Source organism: Tenrec ecaudatus, chromosome 17, assembly GCF_050624435.1.
Source record: "Tenrec ecaudatus isolate mTenEca1 chromosome 17, mTenEca1.hap1, whole genome shotgun sequence".
NCBI lineage: Eukaryota > Metazoa > Chordata > Mammalia > Afrosoricida > Tenrecidae > Tenrec > Tenrec ecaudatus.
This window is the reverse complement of record NC_134546.1, coordinates 17,478,752-17,491,746: the sequence shown is the minus strand read 5'-3', so window position 1 is coordinate 17,491,746 and position 12,995 is coordinate 17,478,752. Positions and strand designations below refer to the sequence as shown.

Here is a 12,995-nt window from a genome sequence, read left to right as displayed (position 1 = left end):
CTCGTAACCACCAGGCCACGAGGGCTCCTTCAGGATCTGCACAGTGGGGCGGAAACCCTGACCCCTCTGTTAGCGGTCAGCCTTGGGCTAGTTGTGGACCCTCAGCGTGACTCTGTAAAACTGGGACAATAGTGTCGGTCACACTGAGGGATTCCAGCAATAAAAATGAACCATGAATAGAAGTTGCCTAGACCCACCCCTGGCCCAACGATAGCTGGTCCCCAGCGCCCAGGCGAGCCTTTTTCTCTGATGTGCACACTGATAGGTCCCCACTGATGTCTGCTCAGAAAACAGCAGGCATGCCTCCCAGTCTTTTTCTGGGTGCTCTTTTTGTTGCTATAGCTCAAGATTGACTTAGTTTCGGGGATGAAAATATGCAATTGTAATTAATGTGTACCTGTTGACCATGGACTCTCAGGCAGCTTACTGCTTGAGTTCCTAACGCCAAAATGATTCTAATCCGTAAGGAACCCGTAATCACAGTAAATGCTTAATAACACCTATTGTGCAACGGGCCCTGGGTTAAGCACTTCCAAAAACATTAACCTGTCTAATCTTCACGAGAGCCTTATGAGGTGGTGATACTGCTTTTATCTGTGGTGAAACTGAGGCACGAGAGAGGATTAATCGCCTGCCTAAGACTGCACATCTATCATTCCAGCATGGCTGAGATTTGAATGCCCGAATCTGGGCTTCTGACCCAGGAAGCGATGCTGCATACAGCTTTGCTCACCAACATCAGTTGTGGAAAAGAGAGAGAGGGCACATTAGCGCTTTACCAGGCGCCTCCCATCATGGTGGTGGAAGTGAGGCTTCTCTCCAGCACCATCCCACTGGTGCCCCTTGGGTACAGCTCCCTGGGGCAAGCCTATGAGAAGGAAATGCAGCCCAGGAAGTGGTGGTGGGGGCTCGGTCCCACCAGGTCCAGAGCTTCTTAACTTCCCGGGCAGATCTGACTGTGAGAAGTGGAGCCACTCCAATGGGAAGGGGAAAACCAGCCGTTTCCTGGTTGGATGGAGTGGATTCAGGAAAGGCTTAGTTCCAGGCTGCCTTAGTGGGAAAGCTTCCAAGTCCCAGAGAAACCAAGAGTTCAGGGGTTTCTGGAGCTGGTGGAACTCATCCTCCTGTCCAGATCCAATCATTTGGGGGCTGGGGCAGGGTGGGGGTGGGGAGTTGCTTGTGGCTGTTTTAAAAATAACACCCAAAGTTCAGGACTTTGAAAGTGCAAAAGGGAAATTCATTTGCCTTGGTGAGTCACTCAGCAGAAAGGAGATGGGGAGTGGTGCGTGAAGAATCCTGGTCTGTGGAGGGAGCTGCCTGCCCAGGGGGGTCTGGGTCCTGACCGCACATCAGAGAGGCTTGGAGAGCACCTGTGTGTTTGACCTGAGACTCCCAAGGCTGCAGGAAGTGTTCTCCCGGGGGAGGCTGGGGGAGGGCTGCAGAATGGAGGTGAGCATTGTTAACCCAACACATCCACACGCATTGGCTTAAGTATACAAAGCAATTAATTGCCAGTGACTCAGATGCGCTGTTTCCAGATGTTTCTGTTTGGGCATCTGGCTTCGAGAGAGTGGCTTTGGGGGGAAGCAGGGCAGTCGTTGGCGCCCAGGAAACGTGGGCCGCCCATCCTTCTGCCTTTTCTATTTGAACGTGTCCTTCTCTGGCTTGGTCAGCTCATGTTACGGCAGAGCTGCGAGGGATCACAGCTCCCCTTCTGTTCACGCCTCAGGTGGGGCTGGAGAAAGCGAGGCCCACAAAAGGAAAATGACTTGCTTCCGAAGCCCTAGCAAATCAGAACTGGAGTGCGACTCGAGTCCAGAGCGAGTCCCACCCGGAACATTTCATTTCAACTCCAGGTCTCTCGCTCTCGCTCTCGCTCTCGTTCTCTCTCTCTCTCTCTCTCTCTCTCTCTCTCTCTCTCTCGCTCTCGCTCGCTCGCTCGCTCTCTCTCTCTCGCTCTCGCTCTCGCTCTCTTGAGATGAAGGGAAAGCAGTTGGCTTTAAATGAGACCATGTACCACAACTGCCATTGTCACAACTTGCCAAATCTTTTGGAAAATATTTCTTTAGCGAATCCTTTTTTTGACTGCCCCTCCCAGCACAGTCTCCGCCCTGTTCCGCAGTCCCTGCTGTCTGAGGGCTCCCCATCAGACCAGTATGGTGGTGCTTGGTGGCCGCTGCCGGGGAGGGTTTGCATAAGGAGATGACCAATGAAGGAAAAAATGGAATCAGGGTTAGGGCTTGGCAGCCCTGTTGTCGTGGGACCCAGGTGGCAGTGTAGGGAGGAGGGTCAGGATGGCAGGGGAAGTACCTGGTGGTCCTTGGGTTAGAAACGGCTTGGTTTGGTCTTTGGCAGGCTTACCCCAAATGGCTGCCTCCTCCCGTTCCATGTCACAACCTTTCACATCTGGGACAGTGGTAGTTCCGCCCTGCCTGCCCACTGGAATCATCCTGCTGTCCAGGGCCCATCACAAAGGCATGCCATGGGAATCCTTGGCACCTGTGTGTTTCTTCAGCTCTCCAGGGGGTTCTAGGGTCTGCCCATGGCCAAGATTGTCAGTTTAGGCCAACCCTTGGGGACCTTCTGCATGTATCTGTCCTTGACCTTGATGTGGGGAGTGCTATTTGCCTGTTCCCAAATGGAAGAATGAAAATTAAAAAAAAAATAAAAAAGGACTCTCATGTCCCCCCTGTGGCTTATCTACTGCACCATTCCCACTCAGGGGGCCTGAGAGGGTGGAGTCCTGACTGTACCCTATCAGGGTGGAAGAAGAGGTCACCAGCAGATCAGGGACAGGGAGACTATGCTTTTTGGGTCCACTGATAGCAAGGCCTCCCTGGTAATGAGCTGCTGGCCCCAGTGAAGGCGAGGCTTGCTGGAGGAAGGACCCTGGAGGAGTCAGGTCCTGGGAGCCCAGGAGGTGGCCCAGAGAATGGAATGGGAGTCCTGGGAAGGAAAGTGAGGTCCTGGCGAGTTAAGGACCAGAACCCAGGTCTCTGGATCCCCGTTTAACGCTCTTTTGTTTGTATCTCAGTCTATTCGAGGGAGCTTCAGCAAGCTGGTGAGGAAATAGAAGGGACAGATCACGGGATTTCCCCATGAACATTACAGAGGACTATTCCCCTGAGTGACGCCAACTCAGGAACCCCTGAGTGACGCCAACAGTTAAGTGCTTTGCTTGGCTGCTCACCAAAAGGTGGGCAGTTTGTGATCCACCCAGAGGTGCTTTGGGGGTGGGGGGGAGGGACACACCCAAAGCCTGGTGACATGCTTTTGAAAAACTGGCCATTGAAAACCGCGTGGAGCCCAGGTGTCTAGTCTGAGACATAGGGTCTCTGCGAGGTAGATTCAGTGGTGAGATATATCTATATATCTGTTAGATGTGTAGTCTGGTCCAATCACTGGGATCTTTTTGATCCAGCAGAGGAAGGACTAACCTGGTAGGCTGCTCTGGGCATTGAAGGGCCTGGCCGTGCTGACACACAGGCGAGACAGGGTCCGCCGTAGCCACGTGCTGCAGAGGGGATGCTGGAGCACAGCCCCCTTCTTCAGACAGTTCTCTGTTATAGCAGGGCGGAGGGTCCCCATCCATTCATTCTCAGTCATTTCAACCAAGGCTTTGAGCCAGTTCATTTTGGCTTAACCCCCCTGCTGAGAATTTCCATGTTCACGCATCCCTGACATACTGAATCTATCCTTTAGCAAGATCACCAGGTGTGAGAATCGCCTTGTTAATGTGGAATCTTATGAAAATGTAGATTCTCATTCTGTCTGTTTGGTGTAGAAATGCAACTTCTCAGCAGGGGATCAGACTGGAATGAACTGGTTCAAGGTCCTGGAAAAATTATGTGACTTATCCCCAGTTTGACTCTCCAAACACCCTGGTCTGCACTCAACCACATGGACTTCAGGGCAGCCTGGCACCGTGGCACTCTTCTACCAGTATCTATGCTGTTGGCATTTCTGAATATTGATTATTTCTTTTTTTTAAAACATTTTATTAGGGGCTCATACAACTCTTATCACAATCCATACATACACAAACATCAATTGTATAAAGCACATCTGTACATTCTTTTCCCTAATCATTTTCTTTTTTTGCATTTTATTACGGGCTCATACAACTCTTATCACAATCCACACATATACATACATCAATTGTATAAAGCACATCCATACATTCTTTGCCCTAATCACTCTCAATGCATTTGCTCTCCACTCAAGCCCTCTGCATCAGGTCCTCTTTTTTTCCCCTCCCTCCCGCTCCCCACTCCCTCATGAACACAGATTGTTATTTTGTCATATCTTGCCCTATCCGGAGTCTCCCTTTCCCCCACTTCTCTGCCGTCCATCTCCCAGGGAGGAGGTCACATGTGGATCCTTGTAATCAGTTCCCCCTTTTCAACCCACTCACCCTCCACTCTCCCAGCATCGCCCCTCACACCCCTGGTCCTGAACGTATCGTCCACCCTGGATTCCCGAATATTGATTATTTCATGAGCTTCGGGAGAAACTAAGTTCCTATTAGCACAAATGGCATGCTTCTTAAAAGAAATATGAAACATGAAATAAGGATCTGATTTTGCATTAGGAAACGTTCTATTAAAACAGATTCACCAATTTCTCCTTCCAGAAATCAAAGCAGAGTCAAGGTTTTAAAAAAGCATTTAGCAAAGCCTTTCCCACTCATAGGAGCCCCGGTGGCATAGTGGCTATATGCTTCAGCTGTGATCTGTGAGGTCAGCAGTTCAAAACCACCAGACTTCCCACTGGAATAGACGAGGCTTTCTACTCTCATGAAGAGTTACAGTCCTACTCTGTCCTATAGGATTGCTATTAGTTAGCATTGACTCAATGGTAGCAAGTTTGGGTTTGGGTTCCCATATGTTAGTAGTTTTCTCTCTCTTTCAAGTTGTCATTTGTGAATTTACCACCACTTTTTTTAGGAGGCTTATTGGAGAATTTTTATTATTAAAAAATCATTTTATTGTGAGTTCTGACAGATATCATCACATTCCATAGTTTAACCACCTCAAGCAGTATTGTACAATTGCTAATTAGGGAGCTCCGGTAAGGGTGGACAAAGTCTGCAGTTCAAACGGGGGTGGGTGGGTGGTGCCGAGGCTGTCTGCTTCTGTGAAGACTTCCAAAATCTTGGAGATCCTGAATGGTGTGGTTGTGGCTGTTTAAGTAGACTCGGCTCGATGGCAGGGGGCTTGGTTTGGTTTGAGTTTCGTTGAAGAGTTTACAGTTTACATAAAGTACTGGCTGCAGAGTGTTTCCACATTGGGCTGCTAACGTCAGGGTCAGCAGTTTGAAACCACCAGCCACTCTAAAGGATAAAGATGAGATTTTTTTATTCCCATAAATGCACAGGAGCAGTTCCACCCTGTCCTGTAGGGTCGATATTAGTCAACATCAATCGGAGGGCAGTGAGTGAGTGACGGATGCTGAGCCACGGGCATCCTGCCATTAGGTACACATCAATAGGTCTGCATGGTCAGGTGCCTACCTGGACACCCACTCCAGCTATACTGCCACTTGGTCAGATATTTGAGAAAGGGCCCTAGACCAGCGTCTTTACTTGATCTAATCATGGTTTAAGTGGCGGCACACTGGCTAAGCACTTGGCTGCCAGTGGAAAGAAAGGTTGGTAGTTTGGACTCACCAAGAGGCACCACACTACTTTCATAAAGAGTAAACTCTTCAAACCAAGCTCACTGCCACTTGGTCAATGCCGACTCATAGTGACCCTATAGCACAGGGTAGTACTGCCCTTGTGTGGTGCACTGGTTATTCTTTGAGCTGCGATCTGGAAGGTCAGCAGTTCAAAACCACCAGCTAACACCGTGGAATTTTGAAAGACTGAGCTTTCTACTGTAAAAACCTAGTCTGGGAACCCCTCCAGGGGCAGTTTCATACAGATTGCAGCCCAGTAAGCCCTATGGAGCACAGTAGGACTCTCTAACACGCTGGTGACCAGGGATCGTAATGAAGTAAGGCAAGGGGTAATGATGCACTAGCTGGTCCGATAGAGCTCGCAATGAGCGGCTGCCTGGGTCTCTGAAGCTCTGGGAAGAGCTGCGTCTCCTGTGAGTCCCGCCACGTCCAACCTGAAGGAAATACTTGCCCCAATTGTATGCCCACCTTTCTCCTTTCTCTGTAGGGTTCCTGGAGTATATAGCAAACACACTGAGAGAATGAGCGACGAGACCGAGACCGCCCCGGAGGCTGCTTCCTCGCCGCCCGCGCAGGGGCAGCAGTACTTTGAGCGCTTCTCCGAGGAGGACCCGGAGTACCTGCGCCTGCGGAACCGCGCCGCCGACCTGCGGCAGGACTTCAACCTGATGGAGCAGAAGAAGCGTGTCACCATGATCTTGCAGAGCCCTGTGAGTGGGTCTGACGAAGGGTGGGGGTCAGGAGGCGCAGAGATGATGGGGGTGGGGGTGGGGTGTGGTAGCTGATGGGGAGCATGCAGCGGTCCATCTCATCAAGGTAAACCCAAAGCTGTCATGGCTTTTCTGCTTGCTCAGGGTTGGTAGCCGTTGAAGCCAGTGGATGGAGACAGCCCAGCCCCATGGCGCCCCATTAGTCCTACTCTGGGGAGGAGATGGGGGGAGGAGGAGTGGCAATTTGCGGGCAGTTTGGCTTTATGGCCCAAGGAGAGGGCTCTGAGAGACAGAAGCCGCACCTCAGTTTCCTGTGCTCCTTCTGAGCCTCAGTTTCCATTCTTCCCCCATCCATTCCAATCCTTCACGATGAACTAACACATGCATGTGTCCAGAGGCTGGCTGCCCCTGCAAGTGGAAGGCCAGAGACTCCCTTTACTAAGCCCCACAAAGTGGGACTTCTCTGTTGGGACACATAAGGCTTTGGCCTGCATGGGGCAGGGTGGAGAGGGCCCAGAAGCCCCAGGAGATCAGGAGAGCGGAGGGCTCAGCAGGGCACAGGGGCCGGGGGTCCTCCTGTGCCCCTCCAGATAGACAGTATATCAATAGCACCTGTCATGGGTACAAGGAACCCTGGTGGCTTAGTGGTCACATGTTGGGCTGCTAACCTCAAGGTCAGCACTTTGAAACCCATAGCTGCTCCTCTGTAGAAAGACCAGGCTTTCTTCTCCTGTGGAGAGTGACAGTTTTGGCAACCCACAGGGGCAGCTCTAGCCTGTCATCTGAGGTCACTAGGAGTCAGCATCGACTCGATGGCAGTGAGTTTGGGCCTTGGTTTGGTGTGAGTCCAGAGCTCATCCTAGAACGGCTCGGTGTGGGCCTACCAGACCACCAAGTAGCACGGGGTCCGGAAATAAGGCGTCCCAAGAAGAGGAAGAGTGGGGGTCCTGTGGAGGGAAAAGGGGTCCTCAGGAAACAGTGCGTGGTCCTCGACTGCATACACAGGAGCCTGCCGGGTAGAATCAGGGGTGGGGGGCACGTCTAGCTCTGACTTAGCTGGTACTAGATTATCAAGAGACCCTGGCTTAGACCACACAGTGAATGCCCAATCCTCAGAGTGGGCCTGAGGTTTGGGGTGACCTTGTGCTCAGGACCCTGAAGGAATATGTTGTTGCTGCTAGTTGCCATGGGGTTGGACCCCCTCCCGATGACCCCAGGTGTACAGAGTGGAACTGCTCCTGAGGTTTGTGAGGGACTAAACAAACATGAGGGAAGAGTCCTGGCAAACTGCCAGAGTGTGGCAGGAGGGATGGCAGGTGTGGGAGAAGTGACAGTCACCCCAGCCCATTTTTGAGGCCTGGATGGAGTAGGTTCTATGGTCAGGCAGGAGATGGGGTTGGGAGGAGGCCTGCTTCTCCCCATCCTTTCACAGGGTCACCAACACATAGGAAGCTCTCTCTGGTGCAGTGGGCATTGCCAGCGACTCCACCGGAGAAAGAGGAGGCTCAGCACCCCTAAAGACTGACAGCGTTGGAATCCCACAGGGGCAGTGTTGCTCAGCCTTACTGAATCAGCACTCATGGCAGTGAATGTGGCTTGGTTTTGGTGTCCCGATGGCACCTGGTGGACAGTAGTGTGTGATTTGCGACCAAGAAAACACACACACACCCCTCATGGTGACCCTATGGGTCAGAGTAGAATTGCCCCTGTGGGTTTCCAAGGCTGTGATCTTCACTCTGCTGCAGAGCAGCTGACAGGTCAAACCACCAGCCTTTGGGTGGGCAGCTGAGTGCTTCACTGCTGTGCCACCAGGGCTTCTTATTTGTGGCCTGGAGTCTGCCAGAGTGGAATGACCCCAGAAGTGATCAACTCCTGCCCTTTTGTTAAACAAATGAGGAGACCAGGGCCTAAAGGAGCCATTCCCCCCAAAGCCAAACCCATCGGGTCAATTCCAGGACCAGGTACAGGGTTCCTGAGGCTGCAAGTCTTTCCTGAAGCAGATAGCCTTCAAGGTCTCCTGAGGAGCAGCTGGTGGGTTTGAACTTCTAGCCTTGTGGTTAGCAACTCGACGTTTGCCTGCCAGTGCCATGCTTTTTAATACTGTTAGATCTGCTTTTAAATGGTCTCTTCATTTCTGAAGTGAAGGCCTGCCGCTTCTGGTGTGAGGGTCCTTGGGGTTGGGGCACATGACCCATTCCCGGCATCTATTTGTTTGGGGAGGTCCCAGTGTCCCCGGAGGGCGTGGCACTTGAAAGACCCTGTGGGCGCCCCAGGAGAGGGTGTGGTGGGACCAGCCCCTGGGCGCTGCTTTCAGTCTTTCAGGGAGGAGCTGGAAGGCCTGATCCAGGAGCAGATGAAGAAGGGGAACAACTCTTCCAACATCTGGGCCCTGCGGCAGATCGCGGACTTCATGGCCAGCACCTCCCATGCAGTCTTCCCAACATCTTCCATGAGTACGTGGGCGGCTGGAGAGCTGCCAGGAGCAGAGGTGGAGGCTGGGTGGGGAGGAGAGGAAGTTGCTGTCGGAGCTGCCTGGTTGCCAGGCTACAGAGCGGCACAGTTGCATTAGCGGGCCTCTGGGAGCCCAGTACCAGTCAGAGAGGTATCTGTCACTACTGCAGCTGCAAATTAAAGACCCATGGGAAGCTTATCCCTGATGTCAGGAATGGGAGGAGCAGGTGACTTAAGGGAGAACCAGCTTCTGGATCCATGGCTCTGGGAGGGAGGGGGCAGCCTGAATTTGAACCCAATAAGTAGACCAAGGAGTAGGTTTGCACGTCGAGGTCTCTCTGTCCCTTCTCCTTGCTTGAAGGCCCAGGGGATGAGGGTGAGGATCCTGTCCCTATTTTTCTAGCTCTGGGCAAAGAACCGAAGGCCAACCCTCATGTCCTGGTGGCATCCAGCCTGACCCAGGCTGCTCTTCCCTCCCTTCCCTGGGGCTGACTTATTGGGATGACAGAAGACCCTCGCAGCTGGTGTCCATGCCCCACGGGACAGTGAGGGGAACCCGGGTTACTACGCACAACCCCATCTTCCTAGACTTGGAAGCTCTCCCCACATTCTTTGAAAAAATATCAGATTATAAAAAGACGTAGATATAAAACATGTAAGATATAGAAAATATCAGATTGATATCAGGTTATGGTAGAAAATCAGGGGAACCATGGAGAAAAGGGAAGAAACATGACTACACTGTCAGGATCAGATAACAGGAAGGAAGCAGCCTTTTGGTCCCTAGCAGAGTCTCTTCTCAGCCAGTAGGCCTGTCTCTTAGAGACATGAGAGAGAGGCTGGTCTTTAGCCTCTGAGCTACGTGGTCCTTTGGCCTCCCTTGTTCCATGGACCAGAAAGCCTGCGTCTCTGAGACCACTTAGCCTCCTGGTCATGGTGTTGCCCCTCTGCATGACTGCTCGTGGCCCTGGTGCGGCGGTCTCCCAAGCCTCTTCAGACAAGCATCTCATACGTGCTCTGCTCGTGGCTCTGCTGTCATGATGGTCATGGTCCTCTGCAGCCGTGCGCTGAGTTGATTCTCTCATGCCCAGAGAGATGACAAACTGACCCCGAGGTAGAGCCCTCTGCACTTGATCTGCGTGCTGTTTACTAAGTCTGTGGATGGAAGAGCGAGCCAAGCCACTTCGCTTCGCCACCCTAGCAGAGCGTCCCAGACCTAGGCTCCATAATGTCTGGCTCCAAGAATAGCTGCAGGAGTGAATTTCAGATCTTTTCATTAAAAAGGGTGTCTTCCATTTAGTTAAGTCCTCATTAACGCCCAGGAGGAAAGTTTCATTGTATCTTTATAGTATTTCCACTCTCTCTTTCTTTCTCACGTGTTTCAAGTGAACTCGGATGTTGCTAAGAGTTGGCAACAACTTGATGGCAGCCAGTTGGTTTGTTATTAAAGACTCCAAGCCCATCTCAGTTTTATTTTCTCTCATGGGACTCTTCATTGTAGTTTTTTGTTTGTTTTTCATTTAAAGACGCCTATGCCATATAGTTACACAGCCCATCTCAACACATGAAATCAGTAATAATATCCTGTTACCCCATCCCCATAAAGGTGGTTTTATTTTTCTCCCCAGCCCCGGCCCATTCTTCCTCCCTCCCTCCCGAATTTCCCGTTTTACTCCTCTCCCTGTTCCCGCCCCATCCCCGGCCTCCTTGTGGTCTTCAAAGTCTAATCTCTTGTTCACATGGGTTTCTTAGTATGTTTCTCTTACATAGTTCATGTAACTTTATTGTACATGAATCCTCCTTTGGTTGTTGTCTTTTTAGTTAAAGCTGGCATTTAGGGAAAGTAATGTATATGAACAGATTTAAGCTAGACCTTTGTTGAGCTCTTCTTTAACTTCTAATATCATCTCATTTAATCCTCTTGGGTTTTGTGTGTAGAGAATCACATACTCGGTAAGTAATGATAACTTCGCCTTCTGTGTTCCAACATTTACCCTTTGGCTTATTTTTCCAGTCTTCTCTTTGCAGCTATCAGAGCGCACACACTAATGTTTAATAATAGATTAGAGAGTAGTCATCCTTGTCTTGCTTCTGACTTTCTCGGGGATGCGTTTTGCCATCTGCGTTGTGAGACCACTGTTCTTCATTGTGCTAGGGGCATGTCCTTTAGTCTACTTTGCATAGCTTCTTTTTAGAAAAGGGTGCTGAGTTCCACAAAACGCACTTAAGGCATTACTTGTCTGTATTCCCCTGAGCCTGATGGACTGAACTACGTGCATGGATTTCTGAACATTGGATTGGTTTTTCATCCCTGAAGTAAGTCATCCCTGGCCCCGCTGCAGTCTTTAAAAAGCAACCCCTTTCCAGGTGTGGTCTGTTAGGCGGTGACCAAAGAACTCTGCATCGTATGTACATCGGAGATGGGCGACTGTTGGCTTGCTGGCCCTCTTTGTGCAGCGGTGGTGTGAGGGCTCTGATTTCATCCTGTGACTCGATGGCCTCACCTTTGCTCTGCCCTGATGGTGTTGACATGGGGTAGGAAGTACCTGTTTCTTCCAGATTTATTGTCTACGGATGAAGCCATCAGGAGCCTTGGTGGTGCTGTTTGGTAGGTGCTGTGCTGCCAACTGAAAGGCTGGAGGTTCGAACCCACCAGCCACCCCGCCTACCTGCGTGAGACAGAGAGGGTGCTGGCTCCGGTAGGACCGACAGCCTCCAGAACCCCCTGGGAGGTTGCTGTGAGTCAGAATCCGTTTGATGGCAGTGGTTTGTTTGTTTTTTCATTAGAAAGGCCTTCCAATCTAGGACATTTTTATAGGCAATTTGGGGGGATATTTTTTTCTCTAGCTTCAGCCAGGATTTTGATTCATTTTGTTACTTCCTGATCATGCATTTTCTGCAAAATAATCAGTTTCGTGGAACTTTTTCAAAATTGATGAAAGTCATTTAAAGTACTTGTACCGTTTAGCGTTTCTGCTGTGGACGTCGCAATGTCATCTCCGCACTCTGGATATTGTACATTTCTATCTTCTCTCTATTGGCTGTTCCAGATGTGTGTCCACAGCATTTCTCACGTATGTCAATTCTTGGATTTGTTGATTGCCTCTACAAAGATTTCTGTTTCCTAGCTCATTATTTTTTTTCACCTTCCTCTTTATTAATCCATAATTTTTCTTTAGTTTATTTTGGTCTTTAGTTTTCCGGAACTGGACAAAATGTAATCTAATCATTAGAGACCCAGGATTTCTGAATCAGGGGCTGTTGAGAGAGGAGGTAACAAGTACCGTGAGTTCAAGCCTGAGAGGTGCTTCTTTGTCAGTTACTTTTGCTTTGTGCTGTTTCCAGCGTTAGTTTAAGCTTTTCACAGAAGAGCTTGGTGAATTTTTCCTAATTTTTCTTAAGTACTTTGAGTGAATCAGTGAATCGTTTTGCATCATAAGCGGAGAGACCGTGGCTCTCAGCTATCCTAACTCAGCGAGGCTGACCACCATATGACCATGCTAAGAGAGTGGGTTACAGGCCCTGTGCAGCCTTCCCCTTCTCTCCTCCCACCCCCAGACCTGTGGACCCGGTAGTTCTCACAGCCCAACCGCCACTGATGGGGAAGGAGATGGGGCTCTCTTTGCTACAGGACACGGAAGAGGCGATGGGAGTGAGCCTTTCCAGACCCATTCTGGCCTGGCCCTCCTGGCATTCCATAGTTACTTGCAAGAAAAGAAGGACTCAAGGAAGGTTGCCTTTCCCTAGGGAACGTCTGCGTTTGGTGTGTCTCCCCTTCCGGCTGTTGGGAATGAAGCCAGGAATCCTGGTCTTCTGACCTGGCAACTCACAGGGAGGCGGGGACCCCAGTCTGCTCAACTGAATGCATGAACGAACTGTCTTTGGCATTTCATTGTGAGGCTTCCCACTGGTCTTGCTGAGCCTTTGGTTCACTGAGGTCCTTGCCAACATGCCCTGGGGGCACGTGCGCAGGGCCCATCCTTCCAGGCCTGTTGTGCTTGCACCTGTCCACACTCACGTCTGCTCGTCCTTTTAGTTGATGGCAAGCCTGATACGGCCGTGCATCACGTGGTAGAGCATGAAGTTTCTTGGGATGGTGAAAGCTTCTGAAGAGCATTTTAATCCCATTAAAGTTTTCAGTGGGAAGCTGGGAAA

The 12,995-nt window shown here is 50.7% G+C and overlaps 1 protein-coding gene across 2 annotated transcripts in view; it reads left to right on the top strand.

The window, feature by feature from the left end:
• The first annotated feature begins 6,179 nt into the window (after positions 1-6,179).
• Positions 6,180-12,995, top strand: part of ADD2 (adducin 2) — a 49,521-nt gene continuing 42,705 nt past the window's right edge. For both annotated transcript variants that reach the window (XM_075535365.1, XM_075535366.1), the window contains exons 1-2: positions 6,180-6,389; positions 8,704-8,842. In XM_075535365.1, the coding sequence (XP_075391480.1) occupies positions 6,201-6,389; positions 8,704-8,842 (328 nt within the window). In that variant the 5' untranslated portion in view covers positions 6,180-6,200. The remainder of the gene's footprint in view (positions 6,390-8,703; positions 8,843-12,995) is intronic.